We start from the raw sequence: 20,375 nt of genomic DNA, 5'->3' as shown, positions 1-20,375 counted from the left end.
TCAAGCTTGGTATTGCTTCCTCTAACCACTTAACGTTCTTCTGCACTTACCCACGTAGATGGTTTTTAACTAGTTAAAAATTTCATGATGCTGTGATTGGTACAGTCATACTACCATGTTCTTGTCTCCCTGGAACCTTCAGTTAGAGCAGGCACTGCAGCTTGGCAGAATTAATCCTTATTGGCGCTACAGAGTCATTTTGCTGTGGTAAAGCAGAGCCAAGGAGGCAGATGGAATTCTGTCTTTTGCCTAGATTTAAATGTGTCTTCTGTGCTTAAGAGGTGAATGGTGGGTGAGAGAGATACAAACACCTAATGATTAGAGTATGATTCTTGTATGTAGGAAGCCTGTATCAACCAGAAAAGTCTCCTAGCCCACTGGAATATGGCCTAACCTGAGGTCTAAAACATGTTATCACAATAGGAAAAGCTGTGCTGTTTGAAACCTAAATGATCAGAATCCACCTCTACTTCACTGTAGACACTGGCAGTCTTACACTGTTGTGGGTCTTCACCATTCTGCCAAACTTACTTTCTTATTTAGGAGCAAGCTTGTAAAACCAAGTTGCAGAAACTGTGCAAATAAGGTAGCAAATAAAGAGTTTCTGGAAATTTTTTTTTCCTCCTCTGCACCACTAAAAAGCTTTAACTTACAGGTTTGAGTGAGGCATAATTCACAAGTTGATGTGATTTATGGTAGTTTGTGGAGATGGACATTTAAAAGTGCTGTTCTGCAGCATCTGAATGCCTCTTCTCTTGCATGTTGACATTAGATGCTTCCTTGTAGCTTGCATTTTAATCTCCAGTGTGGGTAAAGGTAGTGTAATTAATTTATCTCAGATTGCTGTTTGAACTATGATAGTTGCTGCATAGACTGTGTTGTTAACCCACCCTTCCACAAGTGTCCAGTAAAAGCAGTACCAGGCCAGGTAAGCTTTGGGTAGCTGGTCTACCATGAGAAACTGCTGGCTTGGCACAACAGTGTGGTGGGTTGAGCTAGGCTGGACAGCAGGTGCCTGCCAAGCTGCTCCATCCCTCCCCTCAGCAGAATGGAATGGAGAGAGAAAATAAGATGGAAAAAAAAAGTTGTGGATAAGGGTAGTTTAATGAAGCAATAGCAAAGATTATGGAAGCAAAGGAAAACAAAAGATGTTATTCTCTGCTCCCAGTAGCTGATGATGTTTGGCCACTTCCTGCTCCAGAAGACAAACATCAGCATACAAAAAATTGGGACTGCCCCCTGTTTCTCTTAGCTTTTATATCTGAGCAGATAATGTCTCATAGTATGGAGTATCAGTTTAGGTCAGGTGGCTCTGTCTCCTCCCACGATCCTGCCCTCCCCCCCCCTCCAGCCTACTGGTGAGGGGGAATGGTGCAGCCAGGCTGGGTGCTGGGCGAGCGCTGCTCAGCAGTAGCTGAAACAGAGGTGTGTTACCAGCACCTTTCCAGGTACCAACAGAAAGCACCACACTGAGGGCTGCTGTGGGGCAGCAAATAGAAGACATGTATTAATATGCTCTTCTAATATACATAGTCACATAAGATAAAAAGTCTGTTTATTAAGTGCAATTAACAGTGCCATTTAGTAACATTTGCCACTTAAAACTGAGCCAGTTACTAAGGAAGAGAATTTTCTACCTTTCTTCAAATTAGTGGAGACCTAAGTTGTGGCAATTTATACTTTGCCTCAAGAAGAAAAATAGCACAGCCAATTACATATTAAAGAAAGGAATTTGAACAAATACAAGACTAATTAAATAACCTAGACGTACTCGGTCTTTTGATCAAAGTAATTCCTGATACATCATTTTGGTTGGTTTGATAAAAGTAATTCCTGATACATCATTGTGGTTGGATAAAAGGAACTACATTATGAGGCTTCCGACAACGTTTAACCAGGAGGCCAAGGAAACAAGAGGATTTAGTTTTTTAATATATCATGTCCAGACTATTTCCTCAATACTGTCAGAGAATTTAATACAGGCTCAAGACCCAAATATTGAGTATACTTTTTCCTTCCCAGTATGTCTGCATAATTTATTTTTAAAAAATAGGTTTGCATATACAGTTTCTGTGATTAAGTCAATACAGTTTAAATACTGTGCATCAAGGCAGACAGCTTTTTCATGGGTAAATTACTTTAAATTGTAAATAATTATCTAAAGGCAGCTCTGTATTTATACTTTGAAGACCTTGTGTGTTGCTGTCCAGGCTAATTTTGCAAAACTGCCTGACAGTCTTGAACTGTAATTTAGACTACTATTCTTTAAACAGAAAAAGGTTGTGCTGGGAGGCTTCCAAACAAAGTAGTTCCTAAACTGAAAGATGTACCATACAGCATCAAGGAAGTACTGCATCTCCATATGCACAGTCCTCTTCAATAGCAAGATTGTACTCTGCTCCTCTTCCACCTTTATATGCACTCGTCACAATTCTCAGCCAGCCTCTTTCACCCTGTAAAGAATGAATTTGCATTGTATATTAGAAAACATAACTATAGAAAATGCATGCTGTTGAGTTGGTTCTGTCTTCCAAATATGGATGCTTTAAGTGAATGTAGGAATTCAGTCAAGATGAAGTGTAACACTGGGTTCCAAGGGCAACCTGCTTTGGTGGATTTACATCCACCTATCTGTTCTGGGTATGTGACTTCATTTTTTCCTACAACTAACAATAATTTATAGTTGCCTGTAACAGGAGCTAGCTGCCAGTCCATGAAAGGGTAGCATTTGGGATTGAGTTGACATTACTCAAGTAACTTTGACTGAATATCCTTGTCTTAGATTAATTAGGTTGCATTTTTTTAGTTGCTAAAGAAATGTTTACTTTTCCTATCCACAGGCTAGCTTTGCAGCTTCCTGTTTGCAAGTGAAAAACCCCATTTTCTTTCCTTTAAAGTTATTGTGCAAATGTGCTTGTTCCCATGTTTCCTTACCCAGGGTTCACCCCATGAGTTACGAACAATCCAGTATTCCGTTCCATTTTCTACACCCCAGCCAGCCACAGATACAATGTGATTCACTTCAGGTGAGGGGTTGTACTCTGTATAAAGTCCTCCAGCGTAAGCATCCAACTTTTCAGTAGCCATTATGCCACAGCTGTAATAAAATGGAGAAAGCCTTTTTTATACAAGGGGATCAGAGCAGGGCTAAAAATCAATTGGTTTTCTTGCATTTATCTACAAACAAGCTGAAGTCGGCATATTAGTGCAGAGCAGCCAATGCATGCTAGAGTGGAGAAGTACACTTCAGGCATTAAGACTGAGTTTCAAGTACTTCAATCCCCATATTACTAGTAAACATTTTCTTTTTACCATTCAAGATTTTTTTTTTTTACCTAATTGGTCCATTAGCATAGATTTCTGCCATCATTTTTTCTCTTCCACTGACTGACCCATAGTCTGCAACTTTCCAGAGAGTGTAGTTTTTTATCACGTGGCATTCTCCAAAAGTGACACAAGTTCCACACTGGTTAAACTTTTTACACTCTACAAAACAAAAGTGACATTATCACTGCAAGAGAATACTTTTCAAGTGAATTAATGATATGACACTAAGCTTTTTTTTCCTTATTTGAGGCAGATATTAATAACAAAGAGTAATTACCAATACATACTCTCTCTGGTGAACTAAATGGTATGGAAACCTTTCTGGAAACCATACCTAAAGTCCCTAAAATCATTAATTATTCTTTACTTCATAGGCATAAGTGCTTTGATGAGGAAATGTTTCAGATGCACTTCTCTATAAATAGAGGAACTATTCCAGGCATACATGACCAGACAAAGGCTACACTTCTCCTTTGTTTAGCTTGAGGTGACACTTGTACATATTTCAGTACATTAGAGATTGTATATCACAGACTTAAGAGATTAAGTTGTGCAAACTTGTCTGGGCATGATTTAATGCTATGCTGTCTGGCTAGAGTAAAGAGAGACACGTGCAAGCCTGTAAAGAAAAACCTGTTCTGTCAGTTAAATGGCAGGTACTACACTGAAAGGCAGGAACCAGTACACTGAAAACCCAGGAAACTATCTTTTTCATATATATTAGGATCTGCTAAACCCGGGATGAATCAGCCTTACAGCAAAGCAAATAGGCATCATACTTTGATCCTTAGCTTGGTAGTTGTTGCAGGTCTCATCTGGAATGCCATGGTCATGGGCGTACTTCCAAACACCTGAGTGGTCTCCACCTTCACAGGATCCTGCGTCAGCACAATCAATCACATTCTGAACAGAGAGGTAGGCAGAAGGCCATGCACCTTTTCTCTTTATGTTGATTCTATCTGTAAGGATAAGAAATAGTTTTGTTAATGGAGTATGTGGGTGGCTACAGTGTGTTTCCTTCATTGAGCTTGGAACTGTGCGCAAGCAACAGTACTGGTGGTTGGAAAAGCCTCTACTGTCAGCAGCAAGGCACATAACGTGACCCAGCTCAAACAGGCAGGCACAGCTATTATTGTGGGTTTCCATTGTAAGTTTTTTCCATTAAAAACTCAGCAGAAATACGCAGATGAGTAAGATCTGTTTAAAGCCTTGAAGTGCCCTAGACCTCTTTTGAGTCACAGCTTCTGAAAACTTCCAGAACGGTTTCCTGGCTTTGATGGCAAAGAGTTTTCAAACACACATCGTAAACCCACCTCTCACTAGCCTCTTTTACAGGAGCAAAGATTTATGCATAAACCCATGCAGAGAGTTACAAGCCCAGGTCTCTGGCTCTGAGACATGGTCTTCACAAACTTAAAGCAAGGAAAAGCTTTCAGGAGTACCTCCTCACTGTTACCCAGTCATCTCAGACAGGCATTGCCACCCTGCTGCCTTATTTTGTCAGAAACAATGAGCTTACTTGGCAGAAAAGCTTCCTGATGAGTATTTATAAACTGCTTCTCACAGTGCACAGTCTTAACTGATGCCACCGTAGTACTTTTAATCCCATTAGTAGTAACAGCATTCAACTATACTTGACATAACTGGGAGGTATTTTCCCAGCCTAGTCTTCCAGCAACAAGAGAAGAAATTAATGCTTTAAGTTTTCACAGCAGTTAAAAAATATCTGGATTTTTTAAAATCAATCTTTTATACTTACAAAAATGCAGATATTGGCATACCCTTATATAGACAGTTTTAACCAATGTAATTAAGAAGTTGCTGTATTTATTTATCCTAGTACTTCACTACATTGTGGCAGGTTTCATGTATGTGTCTGTTCTTGTACTGCTTCAGAACAGATCCTTCATGATTCCTGCTGTCTGCTCACAGCTGCGTTGTCTTCCCATTTCTACAGTTTCCTCTATTTCTCCTTCACAGTTAATCCTCTTACAGCCTCCCTATGCAAACAGTACTGCAGCACATTACTGTCAGATGGAAATGATAACATATTCTCTGGAGAAAATATTTCTGACTGAACCCTCCTCCCACCCCCTTCCCAAGAAAAAGGCTGATAGAAAGTTATCTGTCTCTGTGCATGGTAGTCAGTTCACCTCTGTCACAGGGCTCTTGAAACCGGCACCCTGCGGGCTTTTCCCACCAGAGGCAACTCCTTTTGTTTCCTCACACCCAGGCATCGCTGCAGGAGATGCAGTGCAGCCGGCCGAGGTACCGCAGAAGGGAAGGCGATACGGTAACTGCCTTTGCATCTGCTGCTACCGTCACCGCAGCTCCAAGAGGGGTGGAAAACCCAGTTCTTACTGCAGGCCCTAAGCAGCGGTTTGACCGGAGCTGGGAACGCATTGCTCCTGCAAAGTGCTGTTCAACCGCACCAGTGTTCCCTCCTCATGCCATGCTGAGGGGACAGCCTCGCTCTGATCGCCTTCCCTGCTGCAGCCAAGCCTCCCTGCCTTCAGCCTGGCAGCTCGCGCCGTTCCTGCTCTATCACAGACGTCTCCACCTCTGCTTTTGCTGCGTTAGTCACTGCAGTACTTTGGCACCTCTTCCTCAGACCAGCGATGCTATGGGCCGAGGACCCGCCCTGCGCAGGGCCCGCCGCCAGCCCCCCGTACCTGCCAGGGCGCTGGTGCTGCCGTGGGCCCAGCAGGAGCCGCAGTACTGCGGGATGTGCTGGTTCCGCGTGGCGCTGGCGTAGTTGACGCCGTTCACGTTCCTCCAGTCCCAGCTCCGGGGCAGCGCAGCCACGTCCAGGTACTCGTGCGGGCGGGGGTAGGTCCTGCCAGGGGGCGGGAGCAGCGGCTGGTGCCCCGCCCCCCCCGCCGGCACGCGGGGAGCGGGAACCCACCCACCGCGGGGCTCGGCGGCGCGGACACGTGACCGCGGGCAGCGTGACCGGCCACCGCCCGCGCCGTCACGAGGCCGCCCGGCGGCCGGGGGGACCCCCCCGCCCCCACCCCCAGCAGCGGGGCCGCGGCTGCCCCGGGGGGATCCCTGCCTCCCTCCCACCGGCGGGACCGGGGCTGCCCGCCCACGCCCCCTCCCCAGCAGCGGGGCCAGGGCTGCCCCGGGGAGATGGGTACCCACTGCCCCCCCAGCAGCGCGGCCGCCCCCCCGCCCCCTCCCCAGCAGCTGGGGCCAGGGCCGCCCCGGGGAGATCCCTGCGCCCGCCCGCAGAGGGACGCGGCTGCCCCAGGGCGATGCCCACCCCCCAGCAGCGGGGCCGGGCTGCCCCGCGGAGCCTCCTCCCCAGGGAGCCTCTCCCACGGCCGCCCCCGCGCTCCCCGGCGCCGCGCCGCCCGGGGGGTCCGGCAGCGCCGGGGCGCTCGGCTCGGCTCACCTCAGCGCGGCGGCCTTGCGCGCCGGCCGGTAGCAGCGCTGCCCCTCCCTGAAGTGGAGGCCGGCGCGGGCGGGCGGGCAGGGGCCGAGGCAGCCGCCGAGCAGCAGGAAGGCCAGCGAGGCCAGGCGGGGCAGCCCGGCCATGCTGGCGGCAGCACCTCCCCCCACAGCGCGGCACCGGGCCCCGCATTTAAAGGGCGGCGGGGCGGCCCTGCGGGGGCGGGCGGCCGCGGGCCGGGGGCGGAGCGGCCCCACACGGCCCGGCCCGGGCTGCTCACCTGCGGCAGGCGGGGGGCGCGGCCTGCCCGGGTCCGCATTTCGTGTTCGTGAGCGTGCGTCTGATGGCAGCCGGACCCGGTAACCCCAAGTACAGCGTGTACCTCGGTAAGTCCTTCCTAACGGCAGGTAAGTACTTTATTGGGGATGAGGAACACACGCAGCGAGAGACCCTGAATGGCTGCGCCGGCCCCCCTTGCCCCGGGGCCGCGGGAGCTGCAGCGGGGAGTCCCGCGGGTGCCTGAGGGCTCCGCCGGCTCACACGGTCACAATGAGGCAACTCGGGGCTCACAAACCTCCTGACAAAAGAAAACAAACAAACAAACAAACAAATCCAAGCAAAAAACCCCACCCAAACCAAAAGCAACCAAAAAACCCTCAACCAAACAAAAAAAACCCAAACAAACCAACCCCCAAAGTCCCCCAAAAACTGTTCAAATGCTGTGACGGTTCCATGCAGCAGCTGCTGTCTGCAGGGGGCCAGTGAGGAGGGCTGTCCTCTGCCCTGGTACAACCGTGCTGTGCCCTGTGTGCCCATAGACTGCTCTGGCCTTTCCTTGGTTTTTTTTGCTAGTTCCAAGTTCCAAATTTCTCAAGCCCTTTTATGCTACAATTTTCAAAGGGACACAGGCCTGTGCCCATTTTTTAGGCTGTTTTTTAGGGTTCAGGACATTTGAAGATTCTTCATTATCTGCCGCAAGATTGAATCAGTAGTAAAAATAGTTTTCTATTTTTCCTGCAGAAGGCTGAAGCGTCTGTGAGAGCAAACTACCAGTCTTTTTCCATATGTTGGCTAGGGTTTTCATGTCTGTTAAACCGGTTTAGTAAAACACAGCTGGTTCTTCCCCCACAGCTTTTCTTCCATAGCTCTCAGCACTGCTTATAAAAGGCATGAGGTGTATTAGCTCCACGTTATGAACAGAGAAACTGAGGCACTGAGAACCAGCGCAGCCAAAGGAACAGCAGAGCAAGCCCTGAGCCTGGCTGCGGGGCAGGTGACCTTCTTCACAATTCATCAGATGATCCAAAATCAACAGTAACTGGGTTGTGGCAGTAGCGCCCGAGTCAGGGCACTAACCTGCAGATGAATTCACATGCTGCAAGCCCCGGTTTTTTGCCGATTCACAGCTCTGCAGTGTGGGCAAGGTAACAAACTTCCCTGTTGTCCACTCCGGTTGCGCCAAACCCTATCTGTTTAAACATGTGGGCTCATGACACTGATAATAATTTACAGTGGGCAGTCCTGCCTTATTCCCTTTGGACCACCTGCCAGAGGAAGGCAGGCTTGGAATAGTTTTTCTTACTAACTGGAATGAAAGTGTGAAGTAGGTAGTCTTTATTGCCTGTTGAATCCAACGGGTGTTGGTAGTGTTCCTAAGCATGACGTAGCTAGCCCAGATTAGTTGAGAATAGCATCAGGTCATCTGGTAGACATTCACAGATTTCTTTAAAATTATCTGGTGGCCTGTAGCCAGGCTTTTCTCAAATTGCATAGGCTTTCTTCTCAACAGTCTTCTCTGCTCCTGTGAAAAGCTAGCTTCTCCCAAGCAAACCATATTAAAAAATGTATCCTGAAATGCCTCCCTGCACTTGCATAGTTGCTAGTGGGTATTGTGGTGACATTAAAATAAAAATAACCGATACAAACAGAACCAAAAAAACCCCCAGTAACCAAAAAAACACCCTGGCTTCTTTGCAGTCTTAGCTTATGCCCATCGCCAGGGCTTTTGTGTCTAAGGCTGTCTCTGAAGGCAGTGGAAGCAGTGGGCGGCCTGATGATAGGCGCTGCGGGACAGGCTGGTAGTAGCTGTGCCCAGTGCCAGACTGCTCCTAATCTCCACAGCACCAAGAGTCCTTCGAGGCCAACCCTTCCACCAGCATCAGCTCGCTCCCTGCGATGCGCGCACCGCTAATCTGCAGCAGCACATGTTCGATGGCCGCGCCTGGGAAGCGCGCCCGGGCGGCTAACAGGCTGGAGGCTTCTCGGAGCTGTGCAGTGACCGGCCTGCAAACAAAATCTGCAGAGCAGCAGGCTTTTCACGTGCCAGGTTTGGTGTAAAGACAGATTCAGGAGTTCACAGAAATGCAATTGGGGAGGAGAGGGAAAAGTGGCACAAACCCACTTCCACTTCACAAAGCACCCAGGTACTTCTTGTCGTCTGCCGTAATTTTTAAAACTCTGTAAGGAAGTCCATCAGAGGAGGTGCACGATTCCAGGGAGCTATTTTTAGCAAGAGAAAACCCAGTGATGTTAAGAGATTGCATATTTCTTTCACTTCCCTTTTCTTTTCTTTGCTTTGCTTGTGAAATGCTCTTTGTGAGTATATTTATTGCTGAAATTATTTTGCCAAATTTTTTCAACAGTGAATTAGTGGCTTCAGACTCTTCTTAAGTTGTGGCTATTGTAGATTCATATATTCTGTATTTTAAGTAGTGTTTTATTTAGTGTCAGTAGCTCTCTGTCACATTGTGTCAACGCAGCTCCTTTTCAGAATGCAGCAGCTGAAGGTACAGCTCAGAATTGCACTTACTTTTAGCTAAGCATAGGTGGAGAAAACAAATATGAAATGTGCATGGATAAAATTAAATTTGCTTTCAAAGTAAATGTTCAAATAACTTTTCCAGAATTTTGTCTTAGGAAATTGTAGACGATATCCACTGCCATTGCAATGGAATGTAACTGTTTAGAGAATACTTATATTTCAGAAAATGATAAAACTATTGTGTTTTAAGGAAACAAAATTGATCTACTGTAATTTAAAGTCTTGCTTTTGTTGCTCCTTACTGAGGATGGCTCCTAGCGGATGATGGAATGTTTGCTAGCTACTCTTCTGCAATGCACTTCTGGTGCTAAACTTTGTCTTAGGGGCAGTTGTCTGTTCCTCCACTGCCTGGTGGAAGAAGTGGAAGTCATCTGTAGTAGGGAAGTCTGGAATAAGCTGATTTTTCTTCTGGAACAATATGGAAGCTCAGAGATTCCTTATCTCTGGCAACCCATAAAGAGTGGTTACTGGTAAAGTAGTTGCTTTCAATAGTCAAGTCCTTCCACTGTCATCTTTTTATACAAAATAATTTAAGGTGCTTTCCGAATTGTAGTTCTTTTTCCTATCCTTAAAAGGACCGCTTGCAAAGCACTCACAGTCATCTGATGTGTAATAAAACTACTATAAACTTCCAGAATACACTCCATTCTGGGTTTCTGTTGCTCAGTGATACTAGTCCTGTTATCAGCAGGCAACATGACTGTGTCGTGTTTTGCTCAGCCCTGCATCGCTTCCTTTAATGCAGTGAAACATTTCACACAGTGAACATTGTGGTTAATTTAAGTGGAACTGGGGTTTCGCCTCTAGTTTTTATTCTGGCAAGCTCTGAAATACTACATCTCAGGTGTAAGAAAATAAGAAACACAAGAAATGCTATATTTCTTAATCACAGGAAAGGGGGAAAGGGGGAGAAGGAAAGAAGAGCATCTGTGCAAGTTAGTCACAAGCTGATTCAGATTTTAGATTGACTGAAATTGATGGATTCTAATTAAATGTTTAAGGAACATGTATCACGTGGACTGCAGTGTTACATTTATGTTTTACAAAGTATTTTTTTTGTTACTGGTGCTGCTCCCTCCTTGGTGCAGTTAGACACTGAGAATGATGCTTGCTGAAGTACAAGTTTGCCTGGCAATGCGCTTAATGTTGTGATTACAGGAGGCTACTGCGCAAAAGTTGTTACTGTTTTTATTATGGATATTGTCCCATATGACTCACATGCTGTTAGAATTTAAATTACGTGGCAGAAGCACATGTACTTAGTAAATGGAGATCACTCATTTTTGGCTATAGTATCTAGATAGATGTATATATTTGTATATATATTACATATTAAATAATGAAACACAAATACGGTGTGCACAGATATTGACAAATTGCACTGTTTGTTGCACAGAGAACTGGAATTCAGTGTAAGGGGGTACATGTGACAACTTTATTTTCCAAGCCACTCAGTAATGTACCTGTGCTCTTGTGCCCTGTACACAGGCAGTGAATAGGCACTTTGCCTCCTTGGGAAATGCTGTGATGAGCAGCCTGAGGAGCTGGCTACTCCCATTGCTGGCTGAGTGACAGTCCCACTAGTATAAAAAGGCCCCTTGGGGCTGACTGGGCTGGGTGTAGCTGATACAGCAGCAGAAAGAGGGCTTGTTCTGGGGACTGCGACTAGAAAACCTGCGTTAGCTTGTAGCCGCCAACAGGTCTAAGCTACACAAAATGCGTGAAATTGTGCACCTTCAGATTGGCCAGTGTGGGAACCAAATTGGCGCTAAGGTAAGATCTCTTTCGATATTGGTCTTTAGTAATAAGTGTTATCAGTGGTAGCAGGTCAACATTGTCAACAGATGGGGGCTTCCAGGGGGAACAATTACTTTGTTAATGGTAGGGCACATGGCATGTGAGCAGTAACTATGAGTATTTTGACAAGAAAGTCGTAAGATAGACTTGCTCCTCATGTAAAGGTTAAAGTTAAGACTGTCAGAGAATGAAACATCGGCAATAACTATGGTGCAGTGACTGTAAGTGCTCCAGAACATTCCTGCTGGGACGCATATTCCCATAGGCAGTAATCTAGCCTGCAAAATACTGGGACAAGTAAAGGAGTCAGTAACTCCCAGGCAGCAAAGTTGTGATGCCAGTACTTTAGTTCAGCCATACAGCAGTGACTCTGCCACATGATAGTCATTAATATGGGATCGTTAGTTCAAACACTGGCATGCTGTTACTTAGAGAGTAGTTGCTCACTCTTGACTGTGTGCTAGGGAGAAAAAAAAAACCACATTGTTTTTTGCTGTGTAATGTTCATCTTTTTTTTATTGTTAAGTAGGAAGTTGTCAAAGAAAGTAACTATATATGGGTTAATTTGTGATAGTTGAAAGGTTTTTGTTTTTTTCTGTTGGCTTTGACCTGGAAACCGCTTATATCTAAGATGACCTGTAGAAAAGCATGCACACACACACCCCAATGCACCATGCACGTGCTGGCAATGGTATATTTATACACTCAGAATGAGGCTGGATGCTAAACCAGGAGACCTTTAAAATCAAAATAGCCTGGTCATTATAGTGGGTGGGTGTGCCTACATGAACACTGCTGTGGCTGCTGCCTAGATAAGAGCCCCAGTACAAGACATCCATATGAATGTCGAGATAGGACATTTATGACCAACATCTGTTCGTGGAAAGCGTTGCTCGTGTACAAATTTCTCTGAGCCAGCTTTGCCATGCCACAGTCCCACTTGTGTATGGCAGGTCTGAAAGAAACCCTCCTTGACTTTCTCGTTAAGCTCATACCAACTAGTAGCTGCAGAGTTTAAACTAATACCAATTTTTCTTTAAAGGGAACACACTGAGGCCCTGCACCTATTAGTGATGGTTAAGCAGCATAAAAGGTCTACTAAACTTCTCCCTTTAACTTATTTGGGGAGGGGGAAGAGGAGGATCCCCACTCTGTTCTAGTATGTGAGTGGCAAAATATCACCCACTTCAGGCACAGTTCCCACTTTATGTGCAGCCAGGCATGAGTGCAGCACAGCTGGTGCTGAAAAAAAAATAAAATAATCTTTGTGAGTGTATTGAACCTCTTTCCTTTTTCAGTTCTGGGAGGTGATAAGTGATGAACATGGGATTGACATCGCTGGAAACTACCGTGGGGATGCATCACTGCAGCTTGAGCGAATTAACGTGTACTTCAATGAGGCTTACTGTAAGTGCTCAGCACTGTTAGGGTGTTGGCAGAGCAATTTGCAGAGCCAACGTGAAGTTTAAAATAAGTAATTAAAAAAAAATAATCCCCAAATCACTGTAGGTGGGTTGGATTTTTTCAGAGCAGATTATAAGCCTGTCTCTTTGACTTCTAGCAGTAGTTGTTCAATAAATTTTCTTTTGTTCTAGCCCATAAATTTGTGCCCCGTTCTATCCTGGTGGACCTGGAACCTGGTACGATGGACAGTGTACGGTCTAGCAAAATAGGCCCACTCTTTCGACCCGACAATTTTATTCATGGTATGTACAGAATGCTGTCAGCAAACTAGTCAACTGTCCTAAAACAGCCTTTTAACTCCCATATCTTTGTAGCCTTTAAAACTTCTTGTGCTAACTCTATGGCTGTTCTTTCTCTAATTCTGTTTACAGGTAATTCAGGTGCTGGAAACAACTGGGCTAAGGGCCATTACACAGAAGGCGCTGAACTAATTGAAAATGTCATGGATGTGGTCAGGAATGAGTGTGAGAGCTGTGACTGCCTTCAGGGATTCCAGCTTATCCATTCGCTTGGGGGTGGTACAGGCTCAGGTATGGGCACGCTCCTCATCAACAAAATCCGAGAAGAATATCCTGACAGGATTATGAACACTTTCAGTGTTGTGCCTTCACCCAAAGTATCCGACACAGTCGTAGAGCCGTATAATGCCATCCTCTCCATCCATCAACTAATCGAGAATACAGATGAAACCTTTTGCATTGACAATGAAGCTCTATACGATATATGTTTTAGAACTTTAAAGCTCACCAATCCCACCTATGGTGACCTCAACCACTTAGTGTCCCTGACGATGAGCGGTGTCACAACCTCACTCCGTTTTCCTGGTCAGCTGAATGCCGATCTGCGGAAGCTGGCTGTGAACATGGTGCCCTTTCCTCGCCTGCATTTCTTTATGCCAGGCTTTGCTCCACTGACAGCTCGAGGCAGCCAACAGTACAGAGCCCTCTCAGTGCCAGAGCTTACTCAACAGATGTTTGATGCACGCAACATGATGGCAGCCTGTGACCCTCGTCGTGGACGTTACCTGACTGTGGCGTGCATCTTCAGAGGCCGAATGTCTACCAGGGAAGTGGATGAGCAGTTGCTGGCTGTCCAGACCAAGAATAGTTCCTACTTTGTGGAGTGGATCCCTAATAACGTCAAAGTGGCTGTGTGTGACATACCACCGCGAGGCTTGAAGATGGCAGCTACCTTTATTGGCAATAACACAGCCATTCAGGAGCTCTTCATCAGGGTTTCTGAACAGTTCTCAGCTATGTTCAGAAGAAAAGCATTTCTCCATTGGTACACTGGCGAAGGTATGGATGAGATGGAGTTTTCTGAAGCAGAAGGTAACACCAATGACCTTGTGTCCGAGTACCAGCAGTACCAGGATGCCACTGCAGATGTTGAGGAATATGAGGAGGTAGAAGTGGAAGCCAGCCCAGAAAAGGAAGCACCATAAAAACAATGGTAATATCAAAACATTCTCCGAATAAGCCCGTTGACACTCTCTAAAGAAAAAGCAGTAGCCATCATCTACATACCAAAAATAACACCTTCCTTAAGAATTTTTTCTCTGCATCTGGCTAAACCATATCCAATATTACAATACAATGCTTTTGAAATTAATGGCAACTATGCTTTACTCTCTCCTGAACAACCATTGACATGGAATCTCTCCCAAAAAAAGAGCCACTATGAAGACAACTTGTTTTGTAACAGCTTGTCTTATAAATGTATTCACTTTTAGAGTATTATCACCAGATACTGGATGTAATAAGCAGCCTGTGTGTCTGTATATATATCAGGATCATAAGCAACAGCAAAATATGCTATCAACTCAAATGTATTTATTCTCGGATAAGCACAGTCCATGTTTTATTTGTGAAATTGTTACTGTTTCAGGAACACAGGCGTATCTGTAAGGCCCACAAAGGCAACATCTATTTTATTACACACTCCGCAGGCTGATGTAGATCCGCACATTTTATTTTTTTTTTAAGTACTTAAATAGTTCTATCACATTGCTGGCTTATATTATTGCAGAGCTTGTATTCATTATCATTGTGTGGTTTGTTTCTATTTCAAACTATAGATTGCATTATATTAGCATACAAAGTTGCAACACTGTGTTAAAGTTTTGGTGTGTGTGGTTTTCTTTTTCCTCCCATGTACTAACTACTGTAAATTTTCTTCCTGTCATTCAGTACAGCAAAATTGATAGATATAACTAGCTGCAAACCAATCTAAGTTCGACAATCACCAAATCAAAAACATCTTGATTTCAGGAAAAAAAAAAGTTTCTGGAGATTCACAGCCATCTACTTAACACTGTATTTATAATATTCTTTAAAATAAAAATCATATACCATTCTATACAATAATGTAATACTTAAAAGATTTGATAGGCAAAAATTGTATTTTATTCTTTTAAGGACTAACTTTACATGAAAAAAACTAAGCTTTTTTTATTATGCTTTTCTAAGAGAGAGTTTATTGTACTCAAGAAAGTAATGCCTCATGTTTGAGTCAACAGCAGCAGTGTCTAGGCACACACAAACCTGCAGCCAGTTCTCTAGCACACTATATTTCTTCCTGTGCAGTGGGACATCAAGACTTGCTGTGAAGACACACAGCACGGGAACATGCAAACACCTTCTCCCAAACCAACACAGCCGAAGGCACAGCTTTGCCCCCCTAGCCAATAGCCAGTGGGAACATCACCCTCCATTCCTGCTGTTCCCCAGCAAATGCCTGTCTCTTTCCACCCCCGGTGAAGTGACAAAATGGTAACAAGGATAACTGATAGCTGAGTGATCCAAGTACAGTCCAGGGATTCCTGTGCCTCCTTCTCCACCCCTTACAGGACACCGACACCACCTCTCTAACTCCCGATTCATTGCTCAGTGTTCCTTTAGATATTGGAGCCTGTGCAGCACATCCATGGCAAATACCCTGCTTCCAGTTTAGTCGTAACCCTAAGTCTCATCAAACTGATTTTCCCCAAGTTAATTTTGTTCTAAGCACAAATGGAAGATGAACAACATCATGACAGAGAATTTTAAAGCCAATGGCCTACCACTTTCAGCAGAGAGAACAGACAGAGATATTTTTAATTATCGAAATTATATACCTATATTCTCTCTTGAAAACAATGGTTTGTAAAGAAAACTGAATGAGTAAAAAAAAAGTGAACATTTTTTTCTCCAAAGTAATCATTAACATTGAAATGAAATAAGCAGAAAAGCATTACACAATGAAATCTCTCACTGATGTATGTACCTGAAACTTCACCATGAAATCCAGCAGAGGTTTGCCTTAAACATCAGTTGCTACAGACTGGATAACAACAGTCATCTTCTTTAACACAAGTGAAAACTAAATGTCTCTGTAAAACAGAGTACTTTGTTTCAAAAGGAACACCACTTCCCACACATTCAGTTACTTAACAGAAATTACATTTATTAGCATGCTGATTTACATACAGAGCCAAGTTTTACAGTTAATGCGATGACATTACATTGCAGAGTCTTGAGCTTGCCTACAGCTCTGCAGTTTGCCGTTATGCTCCACTGATCAGTTCCTACAAGAGATTTAAAATGCCCGTTATTCTAGTCAACAGTATGACAAGGTACACCTCAAACAAAAGGTAACATTACTTAATCTCTGATCAGGAATGGAACCTGCCCTACTCTGAACAGTAGCATATATCTTTCACAGACAGTAGATACCACTTACACAAGTAAGTCTGGTAGGGAACGCAATAGTTCGGAACGACTGTTGGCTTAGTAAAGCAAGAGACATGAAACCTATGATGCTGTTTCGCTTGTCTGTAACAACTCTGACCAAATCCCAAATGGTTCAAAGCTGGGCTTGATGGATAGAATATCTCACTCTACTGAACTAAGGAGATTAAGCAGTTTTCCTGTCCCACATGTAATCAGGGTGCAGAAACACCTGCATGTATTTGTACTACACCAGTCAGCAACCCGCCTGTTCATGCATGAAGGTCTGAGCCGACCTTCCACACACGGCACAGAAGGAAGCAAGCAGTTAACGCCTGCCACTAACCCGACTCATGCTGGGAGCCAACACTCCTCGTAGGACAAGCTAGTGTAAGGCATGCCAACCTGCTCCATTTACTTACGTTTTATTCCTTCTTGGGTTTCACAGTTTTCACAGTGGCCATTGCCGCCCTCTCTGCCTCTGCTTTGTACTGAGGCTTCAGTGCTGCTCTAACCACCTGGGCACAGATCTGGGAATACCGGATGTAACTGCAGACAGGGAGAAAGCGAAGGTGAGACTCAAACCTGCCCCAGAAGCTTCTTCTCCCGCTCCAGAGCCACCGCTGCGACCCCGCCAGCCCTCCCCGCGAGGCGCTCGGCCCCGGCCTTTACAGCCTCCGAAAGGCAGCCGCCAAGGGGCCCTGCCGCCGACAGGCGGGTACCTGAGCCCGGCCTGGCGCCAGTAGGCCACCATGGCTGCGCCGCCACTGACACAGGGGGAACCGGTCACTCCGCTCCCCGGCAAGGTCAGCGCCCACCGGAAGGGGAAAGACCCCCGCGCTGCGTTTTAGCCAGTCACCCAGCAGCAACGCTCCTTCCGCCAATCAGAACCCCAGTTACCTCAGGGAGCTTGACCAATGACAACTCCCCAGAATCTCCTCCAGTCATGGGCGCTCTCCTCCGGCAGCGACCAATCAGAGGGCAGGATGAGGGGCGGGGCTTCCGGTCTTCCCGTTTGAGGGGCCGGAGGGGCCGGGGAGGCGGGCGGGCAGCAGCAGCAGCTGCTGCTACGTGTTTCTCCCAGTTACCCCCGGTAGAAACTGTTTGGGAAAGGTTTGGGGCCTTCTCTGGTGAGGAAGGTCTCAGCCCCGCCTCCAACTGGGGCCAGCTGGGAACTACCTCGGCGGTCCAGAAAAGCGCACTGTTTGTGTGTCTGTGTGATTCAGTCGGTAATTTGCCAGGAACACACTACACGTCAATTCACTAAAGAACAGAAATTAGAGCCTGACTCTTCTAGGATGCTAATGGCTAGTTACATAGCATAGGGTAGTTACATATTAACTCATGCCTAAGTAGTCCTGTTGTAATTTAGGTGCCCAAGCAAGCGGTTAAAGCGTGGCTTCTTCCAGCTAAGTCAGTTATCGTTACCCCCTCAGTGTCATCAGTTCTTGGCTTTTTCTAGATAAGACTAAAGAAGAAAGTGGTTCACAAGCATGTGGAGCCAATGATTTTTTATAGATATGTCTTCAGTTTGGAGTTTTAATCTGTGTGTGGCCAAGCTGTGCTATAGTCGGAGTTTCATTCCATCAGATGATGCCTTGGCATGGGATTCCTTTGGATGCAAGAACATTTACACATACCACTGAAATTGTATTCAATCATGTGCACTAAAAAAAAAATACATAGCAAACTAAAAGCTATCATAATCTCTTGACACTTGTTGGAAAAATAGACAATTTTCCTATATAATAAGCAAAAATTGTGTTTGATAAGGAATAAATTCAGTCCTAACCTAATGTTCATTTAAATAATTAGGACTAAGGACTTAAGGAGATTATGGCTTGGGTTTTTATTAAATCCTTGCACATAAGTATGTTTACTCTTCTCTCTGTTCTTTCTCTCCAGAACCAAACCACATCACAAAATCTGTTAAGAATGCTCCAGAAGCTGTACAGGTCTTGAGGGAATGCTGGTGACTTTGGTCCTTTTTGCCCAAGGGCCTTGTGTCTTCCTGCCAATTTTGGTATCTGCTGAAGGGTAAATCCCTGGAAATCACACAGTGATTTCACATCACTATGCAGTGATGTTTTCATTTATAGTACATTTTTAAAGCACAGAATAATTTTCAGCTTTATTAGACATCTTACTTAGTTCAGAGCCATTGCAATTAACAATCCACACATCATCATGTCAGATATAGATCCATCAGAACAGAAAGAGCAATTGTTCACCAAGTATGTCAGAGTCTGTCTCTGTGATAGCATATGACAGTTAAGAGACAATTGTCAGTGTAATTAGTAGGAACACCGAACAGGAAGACTGGAGAGATAGAATTTCCTGTCCTTAATTTGCCTACTTAATCTCTCTACTGAGATTGCTGAAGAAGACTCCAGTGAGTGCCAGCTGAGATGACATTTTTGGAAGTGGTCACATTAGGATGCTACATTATACTAGTCCCTTCCATCTGGACCAACGATTTATGATATTTTATTTTTTGTTATAACCACTAAACAACTTTGCTTCTATTGAATTTGGGGTTCATTTCTAAAATCCCCATATTACAATCTTTCTTATTTAATTACTTAATTTTAAAGAAATAACTAGTATAAATGAGGCAGAAAATAATTCTTAATTTATTTATTTCCATATTTATTTTTTGTTTGAGCCATTTTTATCCTAATCTTGAGACAGACATGGTATATTGGAGCAGAGCTTTGCAACTTGCAAAAATTAAATAAATTAAAAAATACTTGTTATGACAGTGCTTTTAACACCAAAAGAGTGCCAGTGACATGATTTGAAACAAAACATACTTGCTTTCTAAAGCCCAACTATAAGAACAGTAACAAAGATACAAGAAAGCACCAAAGATTTAAGGAAGCCCCTCTTTGTTACCTATGCAACGTTTGATGCACTACTTACATATATAAGGAGATAAAGGGGATGTTATATACAAATGTTGTTTTAATGGTAACATTTGATAGGTATATTAATTATCAGAAAGATTATTTTAAGTCTTATAGGCAGCCCAGGCCACAAGTACAGCTTGGCAGAAAAAAAACTGTGCTAGCAGAGTTGGACATCTGTTGTCCAGCTATGTGTCACTCTGTTCCTGTCCCACACCTTCTCTGAGCCCTCTCCCTACCCCCTGTCTCTCACCTGCTCTTTTCCCCCCAGTTTTCTTTTTCAGCCACATCATCTCTCTCTGTATCTCCAAGTGAAATGCCTGCAATTCTTGTGCAATGCATCAGATTTAAATTCATAATGGAGATAACACAACTTGGATGCACTTACTTGTATACTTCATTCTATTTACTATTTGTTGATCTTGATAAAAACTCAGCATGAATTAAAAAAGTTAAAACTTTGGGAGAGGGTACCATGCTGACACAATATGGAAATTAGGTTAGTGACAGAAATTGTGCTTTACAAAAATTCCAGAATACATATTGTTGTTTATGCAGCTGTAAACAAGGCACCATTATAGATTTGCACAACCTGTTTTCATGCCCAGTTCTGTTTAGATGCTAGGATGTATCTGTAAAGCCCTAAACTTTCCTCAGATAAGAACTTTCAGAGACAGAACTTAGGAAAGAGCACATAAAGGAGGAAAATTTAGAAAGATACAGACAGGCTGCAGAGAGAAGAAGGGATAAGTTAGGAGGGTTAGATGCAGAGATCAGGAGAAGCTGAAGCAGTGCAATTAGCAACATCCAGAAATGTGAGAGTGGCTAAGTCTGGTGGAACTAAAGCTGTGAGATTAGAAATGTCCAAAGAAACAGAGGAAGCGAGGGAAGAAGCGTCCTGAAAGGTTAGGTTGGAGACATCCAGAAAGGGTGTAGAGGTGAGATTAGAAACATCCTCA

The 20,375-nt window shown here is 44.5% G+C and overlaps 3 protein-coding genes across 4 annotated transcripts; 1 reads left to right on the top strand and 2 right to left on the bottom strand.

Moving 5' to 3' along the window:
- Positions 1 to 1,538: 1,538 nt before the first annotated feature.
- Positions 1,539 to 6,904, bottom strand: CTSZ (cathepsin Z). Its single transcript, XM_037403234.1, has 6 exons — positions 6,725 to 6,904; positions 6,000 to 6,163; positions 4,107 to 4,286; positions 3,336 to 3,486; positions 2,935 to 3,097; positions 1,539 to 2,453 (listed from the first exon to the last, which is right to left on the bottom strand). The coding sequence occupies exons 1-6, from the start codon at positions 6,865 to 6,867 to the stop codon at positions 2,340 to 2,342; spliced, it is 915 nt and encodes a 304-aa protein (XP_037259131.1). The 5' UTR covers positions 6,868 to 6,904; the 3' UTR covers positions 1,539 to 2,339.
- A 94-nt stretch (positions 6,905 to 6,998) lies between these two features.
- TUBB1 (tubulin beta 1 class VI) lies at positions 6,999 to 15,161 on the top strand. Of its 2 annotated transcripts, none has more exons than XM_037403233.1 (4): positions 6,999 to 7,107; positions 12,638 to 12,746; positions 12,935 to 13,045; positions 13,175 to 14,938. In XM_037403233.1, the coding sequence occupies exons 3-4, from the start codon at positions 12,985 to 12,987 to the stop codon at positions 14,245 to 14,247; spliced, it is 1,134 nt and encodes a 377-aa protein (XP_037259130.1). In that variant the 5' UTR covers positions 6,999 to 7,107; positions 12,638 to 12,746; positions 12,935 to 12,984; the 3' UTR covers positions 14,248 to 14,938. The 2 variants fall into 2 exon arrangements, with proteins under 2 accessions (XP_037259130.1, XP_037259129.1); XM_037403232.1 differs by lacking the exon at positions 6,999 to 7,107 and adding an exon at positions 11,080 to 11,315 and having other exon boundaries at positions 13,175 to 15,161.
- A 1,065-nt stretch (positions 15,162 to 16,226) lies between these two features.
- On the bottom strand, positions 16,227 to 17,367 carry ATP5F1E (ATP synthase F1 subunit epsilon). The gene is made up of 3 exons (XM_037403236.1): positions 17,233 to 17,367; positions 16,933 to 17,059; positions 16,227 to 16,368 (listed from the first exon to the last, which is right to left on the bottom strand). Exons 1-2 carry the CDS (start codon positions 17,262 to 17,264, stop codon positions 16,936 to 16,938), a joined length of 156 nt encoding a protein of 51 aa, XP_037259133.1. The 5' UTR covers positions 17,265 to 17,367; the 3' UTR covers positions 16,227 to 16,368; positions 16,933 to 16,935.
- Positions 17,368 to 20,375: the final 3,008 nt, after the last annotated feature.

This window comes from Falco rusticolus, chromosome 10 (genome assembly GCF_015220075.1).
Source record: "Falco rusticolus isolate bFalRus1 chromosome 10, bFalRus1.pri, whole genome shotgun sequence".
NCBI lineage: Eukaryota > Metazoa > Chordata > Aves > Falconiformes > Falconidae > Falco > Falco rusticolus.
This window is presented reverse-complemented; position numbering and strand designations above follow the sequence as displayed.